This window comes from Orcinus orca, chromosome 16 (assembly GCF_937001465.1).
Source record: "Orcinus orca chromosome 16, mOrcOrc1.1, whole genome shotgun sequence".
NCBI classification, from domain to species: Eukaryota; Metazoa; Chordata; class Mammalia; order Artiodactyla; family Delphinidae; genus Orcinus; species Orcinus orca.
The window spans coordinates 47,428,167-47,449,043 of record NC_064574.1 but is presented as its reverse complement, the minus strand read 5'-3'; the positions used below and the strand labels follow the sequence as shown (position 1 = coordinate 47,449,043).

Genomic DNA, 20,877 nt, shown 5'->3' with positions numbered 1-20,877 from the left:
TAATTACACTCTTAATTTTCATTCATATTCAGTGACAGATATTTTCCAAAAGATGGATCTGTGATAGTTGGAGTCTAGACTTTGGATGCACAAACTTAATGATGCAACAAAAAAAGCCTTGAGTTCTAGTCTACGCTTCAAAGAGTTTCTGGTGTAACTAGAAGATCCTTGAGTGTTTTGAGCCCAAACCATAGGTAAATTGTCAAAAGTATCTAATATATGATAACATAAAGGGAAAATGGTTTCCTCCAGGTAACATCTTCATTTTTCCCTCAAGGAGAGTCCAGGGGTTGCCAAATACTAAATTAAGAGTAAATACAGCTTGTATTTTGCCAACTGAATTAGCCAATAGTTTGTCTATTTATTTACATCTCTTCCTACAACTAGCTGTGAGTTTTCTTAGATATTTATTTCATTATTATAGACTAGATTTCAAGATAATATTTTATAAATGGGTAACCACCTAATACATCTGCTTGAATATATTTGGCATATTTGGCGATCATACTGAAACATTTTTTTTTCAGTATGTGTTCTGAATATGTTGTTTTTAATTGAGATATAATTGATTATTTAAGCACTTTTAATCTCCCTCCAGCTTTTCCATGGATTATACTCAAAATCAGGTGCAGATCAAAGGAAATGACAATTATCACTATTACCAGGAGTAACGAGGGCCAGTTATTCTTTCTTTTTAGGATTTTGTCAGCAAAGCTTCAGTGCAGGGAAATAAGAAGCACACATGCCCCCGTTTCCTTTCCCATAGCCATGGCAGACATTGTTAGCAGATCACGATGCTCTACCACAATGAACCCCATCTAAGATGCAGCCAAACATTCAGTCATTACCAATCAACTGATGAACATATGAGATGAGACCTACTTTCTATCCCTGAAATTGATGATCATGGAATAACATCATGGAGAAAAAGAAAGCAGGTTTTAAAAGGGGAAGCAGAGGAGAACTTTAACATTGCTTCTCACCAAATCCTTCTGCTAACTACCTTTCCATCTATAGACCAATAGAACACTAAAGGTTGCTTCTAGCTCTGAAATGGGATGAGTTAACATTTAAAAAAATCACTGATTTTGAAACTACCAGTCATTTGGCATGCACACTTCATCTTCAGTAGAATAAATGCTTAAAGAGTGAACGTTTTCAACATAGATTCCTGTAGGGAATTGTTACATTCAAAAATAACTATTTTAATGACATTTCTCCTAAGAAAGTTTTTCACATAGGCTCATCCTCTCCAAGGGTGCTGAGAAGGAATGGACATTCTTTCCAACCCTCGTGTGTCAGAGCCGTGTAGTGGGTTTCTGCATACATCAGAAACCCACTTGTTGGTCTGTATTTCTCTGGATCGAGAAGCAGACATGGGAACACAAGAGATGCAATACCTGGGTCAGACCCCAGTTCATCCATCCAAATGTTCTGTCTCTGCCATTGGCACCAAGGGCACCAAGGGACATTTTGAGGAACAGAGCAGCCCAAGGAGAGCATAAAGTTCTGAACACCACAGAGCTATTTACCATAAATGTTTCATTTCCTTTAATAAGAATTCATTACTGACACAGCTGTGATGATCCCACAGGAGCAACAACTGCGAGTGGTAGGCTCTTGCCTCTGCAAAGAGGCCTCCTTCCCTCTGCGGCCATGCCTGTGGCCTGAGAACACAGCACTATTCATGGGATCACTGTACTTTCTACAGTAGCTGCTGGCTCAGGCACTTGAGCAGCATGGGTGCCTTGGTGTTTTATTATTGATAAAGAAATATGTTTCTAGTTCATCAAATTACATTTCAGGGCCCTGCCAGGCCAAAATTCTATGTAAGTAATGACTGGGGTTCTTCAGTTGCAAAGAATGTCTGTTCCCTTCCAGGAGAAAAGCTTGTGGGATGATTGTTTAAAATCTTTTGCCAATATGGACATGAGAAAAAGAGCTCTGGAGTGGAAATCAAGGAGTTTGTCATGGGTGTTGGATCAACTTCTGTACCATGAAAAAGGGGCAAAGACCGTCTCCTAACCTGCATTCAGGAGGGAGGTGGTTCTGTGCTGCTGTTGACAATGCAGGATGCATCACTTCTCTATAAATGCATGGAAATGAGGCCATTATTGGAGGTAAAATTCACCTGAATATGGATGAATTCTCTGCTGGAAAGACTAACCTTTGTTGAAATGGAGCGGTGCAAGGGTGCAAAATTCCTAGCTCCCTCTGTCTGAATGTGGATTTGCCAGAAGTAGGCCCTCAGGCAAACTCAAGTACAAGTTTATTTTGGAGATGGTTTAGATAGGGGAGTCAGGAAAGGAGACAGGGAGGGGAATGCAGCCAATCAAAGGAGTGTTACAAAACCAGTTGTCACTCTGGGTAGCTAGAGCTTAATCCCGCTGAGAACTGTAGCAAACAGCACAGAATACACCTCAGTTCTCTCAGCCAAGCGGTGAGGGAGCTGGGGTACTTATACACCCACCTCCCATCAGACTTTGGTGCAGGGCTTCTCCTGGGGCAAAGAGCCATAGAGATTCTCCAGCTCATCCAGCCTGCAGGATCTGGGCAGAGCTCCCATCCTCAGCTTTGGAGAAAGCCCTCAGGCAAAGAGATGCAAGTGCTGGGGGTTACCCAGACTGAAAATGGTAGGACCCCAGGAAGGTGGGCAGGGCATTGATGCCTTGGGAAATACCTCCTGTCCCTATTTCTCCTTCTCCATTATTGAATAGAGTAAAAGGACCTACCATTTAATCATTACTTACCTGATTCTAGATACTGCATATTTCATAAGTATCATCACAATTAATCCTCATAATAACTGTATAAACTGCTATTGTTTTCATTCTCTCATTTGCACATTAAGAAATTAAGACTGGAAAAGGTTCAGGAATTTTTTCCAAGGCGACAGAGCTCATGAGTGGTGAAGGAGGGCCTCAAATCCAGGTGTTCAGGGTCTTATAAAACCCTGGCTTCCTGTGCTAAGCAAATGTCACCACATAAGCATTTGGCTGAGATGACCTTTGTCAGTGAATTGGACTCTGCTACCTTTTTGAGTAATAGTTTGAGGGGCCCTAGATTGAGGCTTCTGGTTACCATGACCCGTGTTACATCCTTCTTCACAGAGATGTTATCCACTGTCTTGCTTCCACACACACATCCACCCATTTGAGTCTAGGACTTCATTTCTGGCTTTTGAAAGGGAGAACTTGCACCCTTAAAAGTCAAGGGGAAAAAAATGGTCCATTTGCCTTTTCTAATACAGAGGGACCAACATGCTAGAAAGTCAGACCTCAACTATGACGACTCCTCCATGAACATGGTGTGAACATGGGCTGGTTACTTGCCTTCTTTGGGCCTTGGTTTGCTCATCTATACATTGAGGACAATGATTCCTATCCCACAGAAGCAATGAAAAAGTGGTAAATACATATTTACAGTACTCCATAAAGATTAGTTCTGTGCTTCAATTCAGGACGCTTAAATTATTGGTGTGATTTCAGAGTTGAGGCTTCCCTTGCTTCCAGCCTAACCTTTTGTTCACTCATCTGTTAAATCGTCAATGATCAGGACTGTGCATCCTTTATCTTTCTGGGACTGGGGTTAAGTTCAGTACCCAGAGTATGCATGGTAAGGGCTAAATAAGTACTTTTATTTTTTGCACAATTTTGATTTGTTAATAAGTTTCCCATTGTTATTGACAGTCCCTAGAATGAGCCGCAAATTCCATTGATGACCTCACAGCAGCCTGCACCCTCCTGTTGCCATCAGGCTCCCCCTTGTACCCCTGTGTTCTGCTCAGCCTCACTGAGCCTGAAATGCCTGAAACTGTTCTTCTTTTTCCTTTTTTTTTTTTTTAATTTTTATTGGAAAATCGTTGATTTAAAATGTTGTGTTAGCTTCAGGTATACAGCAAAGTGAATCAGTTATACATATACATGTATCCACTCTTTTTTATTTTTTAGATTCTTTTCCCAATTAGGCCATTACAGAGTATTGAGTAATTCCCTGTGCTCTACAGTAGGTTCTCATTAGTTATCTATTTTATATATGGTAGTGTGTAAATGTCAATCCCAATCTCCCAATTTATCCCTCCCCCCCTTTTCCCTTGGTAACCATAAGTTTGTTTTCTACATCTGTGACTCTGTTTCTGTTTTGTAAATAAGTTCATTTGTACCCCTTTTTTTAGATTCCACATGTAAGCAATATCATGATATTTGTCTTTCTGTGTCTGACTTACTTTACTCAGTAAGACAATCTCTAAGTCCATCCGTGTTGCTGTGAATGGCATTATTTTGTTATTTTTTTATTGCTGAGTAATATTCCATTGTATATATGTACCTCATCTTCTTTATCCGTTCCTCGGCTGATGGACGTTTAGGTTGCTTCCATGTCCTGGCTATTGTAAATAGTGCTGCGATGAACGTTGGCGTGCATGCGTCTTTTCGAATTATGGTTTTCTCTGGGTATATGCTCAGGAGTGGAATTGCTGGGTCATATGGTAATTCTGTTTTTAGTGTTTTAAGGAACCTCCATACTGTTCTCCATAGTGGCTGTACCAATTTACATTCCCACCAACAGTGTAGGATGGTTCCATTTTCTCCACACCCCTCCAGCATTTATTGTTTATAAATTTTTTGATGATGGCCATTCTGACCGGTGTGAGGTGAGCCTGAAACTTTTCAAGTTGTGGATACATCCACTTTCACAGATTCTTTTGCAGGTAATTTTGTTCAGGGGCCTTCATTCATGACGAATGTGTTCATTTGATCAATGAACAGTCATTAAGCAACTGTCTATTACAGGTGCTTAGGTAGGCACAGGAGATACAAAGAAGAATAAATTTCCTCCAGCCTTATCCACGCTTCCCCAGTCTAGTGGAGAAGACACGAGAAACCAAAGGTTGCCTTGAAGCCTCATGTGCAAAATGCTGTAGGGATGCTGAGGACATGTTTGCTATTGCATTGCTTGGATACGCTGGGTAACAAACAGCCCCAAATCTCAGTGGCTAAGAAGAATACAAATACTGTTTATTATTCATACTACCAAATGTGCACATCAGGGGTGTGGGATTCTGATATCAGTTACTCAGGGACCAGGCTGATGGAAGATTCATCCTGACAGATGTTTCTGTGAAGGCTTAACCAAGAATGCGCAAGTTAGTGAGTCAGACACTGGCTGTGAAAGTCTCCCTAGAAAGGGCAGACAGCCTGTTGTTTTGTTCACATTTCATTAACCAAAGCATACGGCATGGCCCCATCTAACCATGCAGCGGGCCTACACGTGTGCTCCTTCCAGGTCTTGGAACAGGAAGAAACGGGATATTTGTCCACAGGCTGAAAGGCCATCCAAGTTGGAATCCAGTTGTTGGGTGTTTTATTGAATTGTCTCTCCCAGTGTCCTTTCTCAGCTAATAATTCTGTCCTGGGTGTACACAAAAGCTGTGTCCTGGGAGAAGCGCTCTCTGAGTCCATTCACTTGGTATTTGTCATTCTCTTTCGTGGACCCGGACCTGGTGGGTGCTGCCCAGAGAGGTCCTGCCCTCCGGGAGCTCACAGGGTGGTTGAGTCCAAGGTACGACTGCAGTTTGTTGGAAAGTCACATGTTGGGTACACACACAGTATGACAGGGCCACCAAAAGAGGGTCGGGAAGGCTCTGTGGGAGGCTGAGTGTTACCACACCTGGCAGACTGCGTTTCCCAATGTTCGTGCCAGGGGACCAGGGAGCAGCAGGCATCACGGGGGCGAGGGGTGGGGGAGAACCAGGACAGATCAAAGCGTCTAAAAGAGAAGCATGAAGTCATCCATTGCTGCAGGGGAGGAGTTGGGCAGTGTCAAGACCCCAATTCTTGGTGCGATCCCCAAGGGGCCAATCAAGATGCTCTAGGTATTTTGTGATTAAAAAAATAAACAGGGGCTTCCCTGGTGGCGCAGTGGTTGAGAGTCCGCCTACCGATGCAGGGGACACGGGTTCGTGCCCCGGTCTGGGAAGATCCCACATGCCGCGGAGCGGCTGGGCCCGTGAGCCATGGCTGCTGAGCCTGTGCGTCCGGAGCCTGTGCTCCGCAACGGGAGAGGCTACAACAGTGAGAGGCCCACGTACCACACACACACACACACAAATTACAAACAAAAAAGTACACAAACCCTGGATGAGAGAAGGGCATTGTGTTGGTTGCAGCCGCACAGATTCCTTTCACTCCGGTGTTTTAAGGGAGCCTGGCCTTTTCGGGTGTGTTGATCTTCACTTTGGGCTGCTCCATTGGATCAATACGTAATTAGTACGTCTAAAGATGCCGTGAAGGCCCCTGCTGCGTTAAAAAAGAAACCCCAAAAACTCTCCATCCCCTTCAAACCTCCATTTAGACTCATCAAACGCAGGCCTCAGGAAAGCGGCCAGGAGAGAGAAGCAGGCCGCTGATTGCCGTTGCCTTGGTAAGGGGAATCCGCTCCCTCCAGGCTCTGTGGTTTCCATGGGAACAGCACTGCTTGCCTCTGCCGCCCCAGGGCTGGCAAGATGTGCTGGAAAGAAAATTGGGGGAGAGAGAGACTTTGAGGATTTTGAAGGTGTTTGGGGGAACCCTCAGCTGGATGCGTTGCTGTTCTAGCATGACAAGGGAACCTCGGGCTCCCAACGGCCCGAACAGGGAAGCACACTTACCAGATGCTCATGCACTCACACGGCTCCTTCAGACTGGACGCCACCCTGGAGAAACAGACGCAGAGGCCAGGCAGGCAGGAGTTGGTGACTGGTGGATTTTAACACCAACACTGATGCCGGGCAGCATCCCACCATCATTATAATTAGGAAGAAATGCAATAGGTACCCGGGAAGCACGGTGGGAGGTGTTTCACACACGCTGTCTGTGCTCTTCCCAGCAACACTGCACGGATGGCATCCACACCTCATCTCACAGACGAAGGAGGTGGACTCAGAGAGGAGAAAAGATAACGTGTGAGTGGTGTAGGTGGGATCTGAACCCAGCCCTGATTCCGCATGGTGGGTTCTTACGTGGAATGTAACCAGCAGTCCCAGGATGACAGTAAGTTCCCGGCAATGGTGAGCATCCTAGCTCAGGCCTTAAGAAACGCCCTTGGTTCTTTTGGATTTGGATGCAAGAAGCACCGGCAAGTGGAGGGCGGCTGGGATGGCATCAGTACCGCCATCAGCTCTGCGGGACGCACTGCAGGCCCCGCCTGGTTTTACGGATGAGGAAACGGAGGCCAAGAAGTGCTGGGCAGAGTCTTCCAGTCCAGCGGCCACCCTGTCTCCGTTCACTCTTCTTGGGCAACTGCAGCTCTTCTGAAAGCGCCGTTTCTGGGGCGTGCTCCGGACGCGCAGGCTCAGCGGCCATGGCTCGCGGGCCCAGCCGCTCTGCGGCATGTGGGATCCTCCCGGACCGGGGCACGAACCCGCGTCCCCTGCATCGGCAGGCGGACTCCCAACCACTGCGCCACCAGGGAGGCCCCGGCAGCTATTTCCTTGAACCGTAGGGCCAGCCGGGGAAGGCTGACTTACTCCATCCCCGGTCAGTGTCCCAGTCCCCTCCCTTCAGAGCTCTTCGTCCTGCTGACACTTATTAGGCACCTGCTGTATGCACTGACCGTACTGTGTGCGTGGACCAGAGACAGTGGAGACGAGGAACCGCAGCCATTTTTCAGATGGGCCAACAGGTGGATTGAGGCCCGCAGAGGTGAAGTGACACGTCGACAAAGGCCACACCGTGGGAGGCCTGGGTGTGAACCTCACAGCTCCAGATGCCCTACTGAGGACGCTTTCCGGGGCCCAGGCTGACCCCTTCTTAGGGAGATTAAACACCATCATACCAAACTGCTTTAGAACCTGGACGAAGCAACGCTGCGTGAAATAACAGCGTGTGTACTGGTAGACGCTGTGTGGGGTGCATAGGAGGGGCTGATGAGATAAGTCATGAGCACTGGGGGCGTCTCCCCAACAAAGCTGCTGCCCCCGTGGGTCTCTGGTGACAGGGCTGCTCCCGAGACACCTCCTCTGTGGCCAGGGTCGTCTGCTACTGCCCTTTGCAGATGAGCCAGATAAGAGTCTAACGTGGTGGATTCGATGCTTAATATAAGAACAGGTTACAGTGCAGCTCACTGCGGTGCGCTCTGAACACTCAGGCACTGCCATGCTGGACTCGGAAGGCACAGCACAACGGCAGTGTATCCACACTTTTAGGCCTGGGCCCAGGGTCTTCCTTCTGCCACCTCCACCCCACGCCCCGCCACTCTGTGCTGACGCCAGTCATGCATGAGCAAGTTAGGGGCTCTTCCTCCTATTCATAGAGACACCCTGTCCCTGTTCCCTTGCATTTCCTCACAAGGGCGCTTGGAGGATCATGGAGATCATGGGCGTCCCCTGCAGACACCACGCAGACCATGCAGGCATCACCACGCCATGTGCGAGGATGGTTTCTTGATGCGCCTGTGACTCTGTCTAGGGCCTTCTCTGTTCCCAGGAACACACCTGCCTTGGCCAGTGCAGAGGTGTGCAGAAGTGTTAAGGGTCTGCCCTAAAGTGTTGAAGACAGCCTTAAACGTGACGGATGGGGGTCCACGTATAGCCCCGGGGCATGTTCTGCAGTGGCTCCCAGAGGGGCCCTGGCAAGTCTGAGCCTAGGTATCAGCTCCTTCCCCTTCTTATCTTACCTCTCCACTCCCCTCCTGGGGTCACCCGCTGGCCTTCAAACTGTTGTCTGGGGGCCTGCTCTGGAGCGACCCGCCTATGAAGGAAGCTCATCTCTTGGAGGGCAAGAGGAGACAGCCCCAGCTCAGTTGTTAAAAGAAATCTCTTTTCGTGACGTTTTTCCAAAAGATGATGTATCTCTAAGAGGGAGCGTGAAATACCTGCAGTATTCTCTGCAAGGTGTGCATTAGCTCTTTGAAATCATTGTAGTAATTTCATCGGCAGCCCGGTGCATGTTTTCAGAGGGGCTGCCATGAAGGGGCGGTCAGAGTGGGAACCGTGTCAGGTGAGGCTTCCCGGGCACACTTCTCCTGGCCGCTCTTCCCACACGCCTAGGATCCACCAAAGAAGACTTCTGTTGCTGTTCAGAAGCAAACCAATTGGAAAGCATTTAATTAACTCTCCGCTGCCTTGCATTCCCCGCAGCTGACCCCTGACACACCCACGCTTTGTCTCAGCCACTGCCCAGCCACCTTCAGCTCAGTGAGGAGGTCCCTGCTCTGCTCACAGCCCCCAGCCCCCCCACTGCTACACTAGGATCGTCTCACGGAGAATTTCACCGACTTTCTCGTGGCCAGTCATGGGTTCCGACAGGAGGAGACACCCTTGACCGGGGACTAGGAGTTTCCGGCTGGTGATGAACCAGGCACCAGGCCAGGAAGAGCAGATCAAGATGGGGACACTGCCAAGCCTCAAGAGAGAGAGGAGGGTCCCTGAGCCGTAAGGAAAGAGCAGCCTGAAGGAGAATGCTGTGGTCCCCACGCCCACTCCCCCCTCCCGTCCCCCCCTCACCCCTGCCCAACATGTGCTTGGCCAGGACTTTGGACAGCATTCAGCCCCTCCGGCGTCAGCACTGGGCTCTGTGGGTCCTTCCCCTTCCAAGGGCACAGCCCTCAGCCTGGTCCTATCCAAGAGCCCCAGCCAGGTCCCAGGGTTGGCTGGGCATCCAGACCTCTGCCGAGACCCTCCCCGACCAGAACTCAAAGCCCGGAGGCTCTGCCTGGTCATGGTCATTCCACTCACTGCTGAGTGCCAAGGGGATTTAAAAACCAGAATGCGTGGATTCGAAACATAAGTGTATCACATACTGACGTAGTACCCTTGATCAAACCATTCCTGCAGGTCCTACATTCCTGCATGCAGGTCCTGCATTCCCAACCATTCCCGCAGGTCCTGCAGGTCCTGCATTCCTGCAGGTCCTGGTAGAGAGGCAGGGATGACGGAGCTGGCACGGTGTGGGCGCCTTGCAGACGCAGACCGGTAAGGCTGCCTGCACCATGGCCTTCACTCCCTTCACCTGCTGCCCTCAGCCAGGGTGGGGTAGGAGGGATGAAAGTAGCTGGCTTCCATAGATCAGCACCAGAGGTACCTCGAAGCCCCCTCACTTTTCCCACTTCCTCCTCGCTGACGGTAGGCGGTCCCCACGCGTGAATGTTCTGTGTGGCGCCCATCACAGGGCAGACCCTGGTTTCAGTTTCCCCAGGATGACAGCTGTCCTGATCGGTACACTAACCAGGCCAACCAACCAGTCTCCACTTCTGGGGGTAGGGGGGCAATGGGATGGTCACATTTACCCGGGAGCTGCCCGGCGCTGAAAAGCCCCGTGGCAGCTGCACAGAGAAATGCAAAGGAACAAACAGCCCGCCTGCTTCCCTCTGGTGTGTGGAGGCAGAATTTAGATCAGATCAGGTCCCCTGCTCGGAGGGGCCCCCAGAAGGAAGAGGTCACCGGGTGGAGTAAGATGGTTAATAGATGCCGGGAGCCGGGATCACGGCACGAGGGCGGCCCCGGCCCGTCTGCTGGGTGCGTGGTCCTCGTTGTGGACCCTCTAGCATGGTGTCCAGTCCGGCTGCGCCTCGGGTTCCTCGTCTACAGCACGGGAGCAGCAGCTTTCCGTCCCGGGTCAGAGGCGTAGTGGGTGCGAAGTGCAGGGCCCACGCCTGCCAGGAGCAGAGCTCACTGCGTGCGCTGTTGTCAACTCTGCACAAGTCTGTGTGGCCGTCCTGCCCTCAGAGCCTCCGTCTCTGCCCATCCCGGCCTGTCAGCAGCCAGCCCATCCCACGGGCGCTGAGAGTTCATACAGACGAAGGGCACATCAGGAAGGACCTGTGGGCGGGGCTTGTCATCTTCAGAACCACGGAGTGGGGCTCAGGGTTGGCCAGGTCCAGGCGCACGGTGGGCCGGACGGTGACAGGAAATCTGGGCTCTGGGTGCCCGAGGGTGAGAGACAGGCCTGCCCTGCAGGGTTCCCTCTCCTTAGCTTTGCCCCACAGCGGCCATCATCAGCGTCCTGGGTTTGGAAAGTGGGCAGAAAGGATGATTTCTCGTGGTTTCTGCCCTGTACTGGACTCCCTGGGGAGGGGAGGGCAATGTGTTATAGAAGTGAGAGCCGGGAGGGAGTCATAAGAGGCCCAGGCCCCAGGCCAGGGCAGGAGTGGGACAAGGAAAGGAGGGACAGAGGGACCGTTTAGAGCAGGGACTTAATCCTGTGTGTGCCACGGACCCCTGGGTAATCCCTGAAGCCTGCAGACCTCTGCTCGGGAAAACATTTCAGTGTTTGCAAGATGTGTGAGGTGACAGAGGGAGACGGATCCACTGAAATGAAGTTGTCACTGTGTTAGAAGATAGACCTGCATGATCGTGGTTCCCGTGTTTTCTCACGAACCCTTGGTCACAGGTGGCGGTTTGCAAGCCACCCTCACTCTAAAGTGATGAGTGAGCCATGAGGATGGCAGGACAAGGGTCATGAACGTGTCTCCTGGGGGCAGAGCCCGGGTGCTTCTAGCACGGCTGCAGTTTGTTGCCTCCGTTCTTATCTGGAGGAAACACCAAATTCCAGTTAGAGATTTGTGAACATAAAGATGTAATCTTTCCTCATCCAGGTTCGTGGACCCCGTATCGGAACGAGGGTGGCGGCGCTGTCCCAGACCTCCCTCCCTGAACGTGTTGCCACCTGTACTGAGCTGTTTTTCTCTCTCCCTTCTGTAGCCCTGCACGAGTTCCCCAATGACATCTTCACCAACGAGGACAGAAGACAGGGGGCGGTCGTCCTCCACGTGCTCTGTGTAAGTACCCCTCCGGTGGCCCTGTCTTCAGGGCCAGAGGGAAGGCCTGGCGGGGGTCTGGGGGGCGGGGTGCAGAGAGGTGCTCTCAGAGGAGTCTCCCCTCCTGTTCACATACCTGGTAGGGGGCCTGTGAGCCCCATGGAGGGCGAGCTCCAAATGTACTTTTTAAAAAATGTTTTTATTGAAGTGTAGTTGATTTACAGTGTTTCAGGTGTGCAGCACGGTGATTCAGTTACGTAATATATATGTGTGTGTATATATATACGTGTACCTATTCTTTTTCAGATTCTTTTCCATTATAAGTTATTACAAGATACTGAGTATAATTCCCTGTGCTTTACAGTTAGTCCTTGTTGTTTATCTGTTTTATATACGGAAGTGTGTATCCAAATGTACTGTTTCTAAGAGGCCACGGGTATGTACACTGGAAGATACCTGGATTTTCCTTTCCTTGATACCCATGCCCAGGGCATGGGTTCTGAGGTTGCGCAGAGCATGGGCTCTCTCTGCCGAAACGCCACCTTCTCGGGGAGGTCTTCCTTTTCCAACCAGCCTTTGTCAACTGCCTGTCTTTCCCCTTACCCGGCTTTACTTTTCTCCACAGCACCGAGCACTCTGTGACATAATATTATAGAGTTATTTGCTTACTGCCCGTCACCCTCACTCACACATCAGCCCCATGAGAACAGGGATGTAGTTTTGTGCGTGGCTTCCTTCCCAGACCTGTTCCTGGCACATGATGGGGCCAAAGTATTTGTTAAATTCGTGGATTCAATGTAATGGCACGTAGTAGGTGGTCCACCACTGCCCTAGCACTTCGTCCACAGGCCCAGTGGCTTGAAGGCCTTTGGTTTTCCTTGTCCCCATTCGGAGAGTTTGAGGAGGGTGCAGGGGTGAAGCTGTCTCGAAGGAGTGGCTGCAGAACCAGAAAGACCCAGGGCAGAGGCTCCACCAGGTCCGTCACCGTGCTTTCCCATCTCGGCGGCATTCACTCTCCCCCGGAATGCTCTTAATTCCGTTCTGGTTACTTATTGCTGGGAAACAGTCTCCAAATTTAGTGACACACCCAAGAACCACTTTCTGTTTCTCATGGGTTCCAGGGGTCAGTAGTTCAGAAAGGGCACAGAGGGGATGCTGTACCCCCGGATCCGGGGCCCGGGATGGGACGATTCGGATGGCTGGTGGTGACGCCGACGGCTGGGGCTGGAGCCATTGCTGCTGGAGGAGCCCTCGGAGAAGGCTCGTCCACTCCCTTGTTTGCTGTCCGTGTCTGCGGTGCCCAGAGGACTAGGTCGGCTGCGACCGCTGACCAGAGCACCTTGGCGTGGCCCCTCCAGCGTGGCTGCACGTGGCAGCTGAGGGTTTGCAGAGGGAGGGTCACGGTGACAAGGAAGAAGCCCTGAATGGCCCGGCCTTAGAAGTCACACACGTCATTTCCGGCGGCCTCTATTGCAGTCACACGTACACCATGACTCAGGGGAGGGGACAGAGACCTTACTTTTCCAACCACACCTGACCTGAGTAGGTCAGTGGGCACACCCTGGGCTCTGGAGTCAGACCAGACGTGGGCTGGGGCCCAGTTCTGTGCTCCCTGCTTTGTGCGTGGCTTCCGGTAAGATATTTACCCTCTGGACGCATAAGCTGCCCTCAGCGTGACCCCCTTCCTGGTGAACTTTCCCCACTCACCCCAACCGGCCAATACTCTGCCTGAAAAAAAGGCACGAGGGATCTTCTGTCAGCAAAGACATTCTCTAACAATACCAAACGGTAGAGCAGACTCTGCAGCCTCCTGCCCTTCAGCGCAGTTACAGGCACAGAGCAGTTACTGTGGAGGGCAGCTGCCACCCCTGGCACCAGGGAGCCTTCCCGGTCACCGGGCTGAGAACGCCCCAGCAGCCTTAGCGCCCTGATGCCTCGGCACCTGAGAGATGAGGCTTCCCCTCTCGGCCCGGGCCCGAACGGCACGAGCTTCCGTCTCCTCAGGCAGTGCGGTTATCTGCCGATGGCGGGGCTCCACCTCCCACCGGCATCCTGAGGAGGGTGCGTGCGCCTCGTCCTCTGTGAGCCGAGGGTCCCCGTAAGGCCTCTGCCCTCTGTGGCAGTGCATCCCAGGCAGGCATGAAGGGTAATTCTCCCCTTTGCTTAAAGGTGCTTTTTTCCCCATGTGCCTAAAAAAGTGGACATAAGCCTGCAGCTTCACACTTTGTCATCACTGGCTCTGACCCCCATCCTCGGCCCTGGGCCCTGCATCATAGAAACCACAGGGCAGGGAGTCCAGGGGCCAAGGTCAGCGTCCACCCCTTCAAGACCACGCTCCAGGCACCCGGAATTTCAGAATTCTCCACCCAGGCAGCCTGTACCTGTGGCCAAGGCCTGCGCAGGCCTCCTCCCAGACCCACCTCACAGAGGGAGGAGACCCCGGTGGAGAAGCCTGACCTTCTGCCTAGGGGGGTCCCCGTGCAGGCAGGTGCAGGACGGGGCCAGGCTCGGGCCAGGAGGGGCCCCTCTTCTCCACCTGTCAGGGTGGGCCTGCTGGTGGCCTCCCCAGGGTCAAGGAGCAAGTCTCGGTTATCCTACCCTTGAGAGTATAAGCCCCCTGGGGGGACCTGAGCATCCCGAGAAACCCTTACGCAGCGTCTGACGAGTCGCAGAACAAAAGCTGCTCAGTCCCTGATTGTTCGGCACTGAGACAAACCGTTCTTTTTACCCCTCCACCCACTATGACACCCAACACATTTAAGGCGCTCAGAAATTGTCAGATGAACGTTGTTGGTTGTAAGAAAGGCTGCCAGGGCTAACCTGAGCCGTTTCGGTGGCCAGTGAACAGATAAATGCATGAGTCAGAGCTACGGGAGCTACACACAGGTTCCTGCACTCAGCCTGCTGGAAAGCACCTCCAAGCCCCTGCAACATGGTGGCACCGGGCTGGACCCTTCTAAAAGCCCGACACAGCTCACCCTGCAGGAGCCCGCTGTCCTGTAGGCAGGCCCACCTCTGGACCGCTCCCACGGTGTGTGAGCCTGGCCGTGGTCCCCCCAGTGCCGTGGGAATGCAGTGAAGGCTCCATCCAGTGCTGAAGGGCAGCTGAGTGGGTTTGAAAAGTGGGCAGGCGTTTTCTAAAAGAGAAGGGGGAAGGGATTCCAGGCAGGAACCAGAAACCCGTGATCGAAGATGTAGGCCCTCGAGTCCAGGGGTTCTGGAGTGAGCGGAAACTAAGGTGGGAGGGTGGGAGGTACCAAGAGGTGACTCAGCTGCTGGCTTGGAAGTGTGGGGAAGCAGCCCTCAGTCGCCATCCCTCCTCGCCTGGGGAATTGGATCAGGCATGGCCAGAGGTGACCCAGAGCAGTCTGCTCCCCAGCCAGGCGAGAGAGGCCCAGGAAGTCCAGTGAGGAAGGCTCAGGGCCATTTGGGTGGGGGTCCCAGAATCCAGGTTCCTGAGGAACACCTCTCAGGACATCATAAATGGGATGTGGGGACTCATCCTCTGGCCTCCTCCAGTGAGGGGAGGGAAGCCCTCTGTGGGAGGGTCCCAGAGCTGTGTCCTGTCACCCCAGGCCGCCCCAGGGAGAGGGCCCCAGGAGCCGACTGGCAGTGATTTGGGGTCTCCACCGGCGTGCCTGAGCCTTTCAGAGTATAACCCAAAACCTGATTAAACTTTACATTTGCACCTAAACTCACATACCCCTTTCCACACAGACCCGGTGCGTTTGCTTTTCACGGGAGGCTTTTCGCGTAGCTGCTGTGCTCAGCCGGGTGCTGGCCTCTGGTCACAGGTGGTTCCGAGGACTCCCCGAAACCGTCCTTCAATCTTACTTGTCAAAAAAGCTTACCTCTCTTTTTCTTTTCTTTCACACAAATACGTCCCTCTTTTGTGTGAGCTTTGTGGAAATCACGTAGCCATTTCTGGTTAAAACTTCCCCACACTGTGACTTCAACTTTCCCTTGGCTTTTTCTGGTTTTGTGGCTGTCAGAAATGCTCAGGCCTGAGACTGCACTAGAAAAAGAGTCCTTCCGACTTTCTTTCCATATGGGTTCCTTCCTAGAGTGCAAATCCGTCGTCTGTGTAACTTTATCAACAATGACTATCCCCGAGGAAACACACTTGTCTGAGAACTTGCTTTACAGTCAGCCTGTTCTAACGTTGAGATGCTGAAAGCAGTGTTCCTGGTCTGTGAGGACATGTGCACCCTAGAAACTCATGGGCCCTGCCCCAAATGGACAAGCAAGCCTGGAAATAACTTTGTGGAATCATGCTTTGTTGGTGATTTATAAATACCTTGTGACGTTTTGCTGCGCGTCCTGCGTGTAGACAGCCGAATCTCTGCGATTGTGAGCCGGGCTCCACATTTTCTCTTCCAGTGAAGAAGCTTTAAGTCATCAATGTTTGAGATTCTTTCTCAAGACTGGTCTGTCTTGAATAAATCAGCCTCCACAGCAGAAGTAAATGCCCCCTGTGTACCTTGTTAGCTTTCGAAGGGATTCTGCCTAAGTTTTGAGCCTTCCTTTTGCATTTTTAGTGTGATTCCTCTCTTTCGGCGGGCAGAGATTTCTACATCCATGGGTGTGAGGTGGTAAGGTATCGCACTCCTGGAAATGAACGTGGAGGCCTTACAAACGCAAATTCTGCTAAGTGAGTCTGGAAGATGGGCTGCTAGCTGGTCCAGTGACTCAGACCCACCCATGGACCAGCCCAGGAAAGAAACATCAACGAGAATGTTTCTGACATCCATCCTTATATTCTAAAACCTAGACACTCTGTGCCCACGGAAGAAACTTCTTCCTCCGGGAGCTTTTAGGGTCACATCAGGCTTCCCAGGGTGGCCAAAGGGGTGCTCAGGCCACCAGGAGGTCCCTGACCGTCTTCCTTCAGCCAGCTCTGTCCAGTGGGGGGACTCCCTTGTCCATATGTCCATCCTCACTGCATCCCAGTGTCCAGTGCCCATTAGTGGCTCCCACATGAGGAGAGGAGGTGGGCTCCCAACAGCGTGGGTGTTAGAGAAGCACAGGCAGGAGCCGTGTGCTGGGCCATCGTGCGAGGGCTCCCGCCCAGGGAGGTGCTCCAGGAGCAGCAACGGGGACCATTCATGTCAGTCCCTGCAGCATCCCCATAGGATGGTGTCCAGGGCTGGCTCCCCAAGGTTGGTGGTCTCCCCAAGCCCCCAGCTCCTGTCCACATTTCTCTCCTCCTTCTCTGCCCCGGAAGTTTTTAATCTGGTCTAGGAATTGGGGAAACTCACTCTGTGAGCCTGCATCCAGATTCTCCCTTATTCCCAGATCAGCTTTTTGAACTCAAGAACTTGCTCATTTCTGTCTCGTGATTCCATGAAGACCTCCTGTCTCCCCAGAGCTGCAGAGGAAAACAACTGGCACTGGAGGAAGGCCCCTGGGACAGAGGTGGTGAAATGTGATTGGAATTCGAGGGTGAGGCTGTTCAGATATCGTCCTCCCTCTGCAGTTGTGGTTTCTCTAGGTCCAGTCTGTATTTCCTTGATGTCGCGGCATTGCCCGCCTAGCCCAAGCAGAGTGCCTGCGCGCCCTGGCTCTCTCTGTCCTGCCCCCTCTAGGCCATCTCTGCCCCCGAGCTGCCCCCGGCTCCCCCTGGCGTCCTCTGCCTCTGCTCTGCTTGCTCACTCCCCGCCCCACCCGCACTGTTCACTGTCCCTTAATTCACAACCCCCAGAAGCCTCGTGTTTTTTCTGCCAGACCATGGGTCACCCGCCGACCTGACCCTTGGTCAGGTCTTCATCAGTCAGGGAGACAGAAGCACAGGAGGGTGGGCGGATCCTGAAGGGGGACTCTTGGCTTTGCAGCCTGCACCCTAACTCCAACCTAACCCCCCACCCAGAGCGAGGCGAAGGCTACTTTGGATGTGCTCCCTGGGAACCTGGGGGAGAGCCCCATCTCAGGTGGGAAGGACTCCCTTCCTCTCCCTGACTCCTCCGAGCTCCAGTCCCCTTTCAGTCCTGCGGGAGGGGGCTCTCTGGAAGGGGCCTCACTCCGTGGATATCATTTCCTTGTGGGCTGGGCTGCTTCCAGTTATCTGTTTAATTATAATATCTGGAAAATAGTTTCCCTGGATCCACTCCCTTCCCTGGGGCCTAGATTGCTTTTGTTAAGAGCCAAAGAATAAACTAATTGATGCCCTAGCCAGTTCTCAAGGGATGGAGGGGCCGGGGTACCAGCAGGAGGTGGAGGGGGCGCTTCCTGCCCCCCCCACCCCCCACCTCGTGCCGACTTGGAGAGGCAGCTCTGCATGTCAAAGCGCCACCTCAGCCCCAGGGGTTATTTTTAGCTCTCCAAGGCCAGCTTTTGCTTTTTTGGGCCTGAGACTCAACTTTACTTGCATAGACCAGCACTATCTAGTAGCACTTTTTGTGCTGATGGAGGTGTTCTCTCTCTGCTCCTTCCAATACGGGGGCTGCTGGCCACCTGTGGCTACTGAGCATTTGAAGTGTGGTTAGTCTGACTGAGAGGTTAGTCTGATTTTAAATTTTATTATAATTAATATAGGTTTAAATAGCCACAAGTGGAAGGGGCTCCCCTAGAAAGCCTAGAGATGAATTCTAATTCAGCATCATCCCTCCCTTTGCTTATGTTGTCAACTCAAAATCACGAAGCAGAGGTGGCCGGGAATAAAAGGTCACCAGGAAAGAGGCGCTGCTCCTTTACCCCAGCCTCTGATGGATTTAGTAGCTCCAACAAACGGGATGCAGAGAAGGCACTGCCAGGCCACCAGGACGGGATGTTTGATGAGAGAGTAGGACACCGAGATTAGGAGTGAGAAAGTATATCACCAACATGCTGGGGGCTTTGGAACAAGTTACAGAACTCCTGGCCTCAATTTCCACATCTGTAAAGTGGGAGTACATAGTAGATACTCAGGAAATGTTAGGTTCTTTAGTCTTCACCTTCTCCCCACCCCACATCCCTCTAAGGGCAGCTCACCTGTGCTTAACCCATCACAAAGGACCAGAGACAGACCCACTGGGAGACAGCCCCGTCTTGCAGGGCACCAGGATAGGGGGTGTCCCAGAGACCTCTGTGCAACTGGCATTTCCACCCAGGGCCCAGGGCTCTGGGAGAGGGGCTGCCTCAGGGGTTTTAACATTTAAGGGGACCCACAGGATCTGGTCAGCAAGGCCCTGGCACAAGCTCACTAGTGAGGTAGATGTGTTTAGTTAAGGGATTTCACCCTGGAAGAGAAAAATGATTAGAGGAGCTTGTGGAATTTCCTGTTTACTCTTGGAAAAGTGCTGAGCATGTCCTTAATTTGTCAGTGTCAACTCAAAGCTAAAACTGGTGTCCAGAGAGGCTTAGTACAAAGAGGGTAAATTATGTTCCGATAGATCTTAAGTTACTCACTCCTCTCCTTGCATGAGACCCAGTTCAGACGACCCAGGGCTGACCATTAGGCACCATGGGCTGCACACAGCTTGGCTGGTGGTTGATTCTCCAGGACCCGGAGCTGGATATAAAGCCTGGAGGTTAAGAGCACGCACTTTGAGTGACGCCCACCTGAGGCTCAGTCCTGGCTTTTCTACCGATGAGCCTCGTAGCCATGACAAGCTGCTTTACCTTGCCACGCCTCCGTTTCCGCATCGGTCCCTGGAGGTAAATGCACGCCCATCTCATCTGGCTGCTTTCAGGAATCATGAAGACAGGCGTGCAAAGCTCCTGGCGGAGCATCTGGCGCTGCCTGGATTATGCCCCACCTGTACCCACTTAGTATTTACAGCGGGTGTGTGCCTGCCTGACCCCCCATCATCCAGCCCCCGTGACTCTGGGCTTTTTCTGGTCCCCAGAGCCCCTTCTACCAGAATGCAGGGCAGCACAGATGTGCCAGGAAGTCACCAGCCCCCAGAAGTAGCCCTCAGACAGAGAAGGGTTGGGGAATAAATAAATACCTCGGTTCCCTTGTGCCTCGGATGTGCTCACGGAAACGCCACCTTGTCTCCCGCAGTTGTCCAAGCAGGGATAAGCTCTAGGTGCCCATCCAGCATCTTGCTGGATAACACACCTTGACGAGCTGCCCGTTCTTCCCCAACTCAGTTTCCTGCTCTTCTCCGGGGGGCTCTTCCTGAGATTCCCCCCCTCCCAGTTAAAAGACTTGCACTGGAATCCTGGAATCCAGTTCTGCTTCTGAGGCAAAGGCTGAAGAGATATCACCTACCATTATTATTATGCACATCCGTTCCCTCTCTAAAACCCATGAGGCTACAGGAGATGCAGAATTCTGAGACTCCAGCCCCTTCTGGACAGGCACACACTAAGGTGCGACACGAGTTGATCTACTGTGTCTTTGGTTCACGTCCTGAACGCAGCGCAAGAGAGAAAGAAGCTTTGGGGGGAATGAGCTTTGGAGCAGACAGTGTCACATTGGATCTTATGAGGAGCCCCAAATGGTGATGGGAGAGAGCATGCACATTGCTTAGATACCAAATGATTACCCATGGGGACTGGACACCCGCAGCCTGCTGTATGCTTCTCTTCACCTTATTTATCGAATTTATCACTTGCTCCACCCTTCCCCACTCTAATTATTTTATTTTCCTTTATTTTCTTACATACAAAACAAACTTAATTTCTGTGTTCCTCTGAGATGACATTGCCCACAGTCCCAGTCTGTGAATAATAGTACTATACTGACTACAATTTTGTAGTACTTTTTCCTCTGTAAAGTGTAAGTTCAAAAGCTAAACACACAATGAGATACTGATACTTAGCCTAAAGAACTAGTCTTTAGCAAACATTGACCAAATCAATCTGGAAAAAATAGCCCGTTACATGCTCTAATTTATCAGAAAACACTCCATGTATTTTTCTTTTTGAATTTTATTTATTTTTTTATACAGCAGGTTCTTATTAGTCATCCATTTTATATATATTAGTGTATACATGTCAATCTCAATCTCCCAATTCATCACACCACCACCACCACCCCCGCCAATTTTCCCCCTTGGTGTTCATACGTTTGTCCTCTACATGTGTCTCTATTTCTGCCCTGTGAATTGGTTCATCTGTACCATTTTTCTAGGTTCCACATAAATGTGTTAATATACGATATTTATTTTTCTCTTTCTGACTTACTTCACTCTGTATGGTAGTCTCTAGATCCATCCACGT

The 20,877-nt window shown here is 51.4% G+C and overlaps 1 protein-coding gene across 7 annotated transcripts in view; it reads left to right on the top strand.

Annotated features, from left to right (window-relative positions):
• SLC24A3 (solute carrier family 24 member 3) overlaps positions 1–20,877 on the top strand; it is a 461,722-nt gene that overhangs the window by 256,328 nt on the left and 184,517 nt on the right. For all 7 annotated transcript variants that reach the window (XM_049699116.1, XM_033429397.2, XM_004270413.4 and 4 more), the window contains exon 3: positions 11,678–11,754. In XM_049699116.1, coding sequence (XP_049555073.1) covers positions 11,678–11,754 — 77 coding nt within the window. The remainder of the gene's footprint in view (positions 1–11,677; positions 11,755–20,877) is intronic.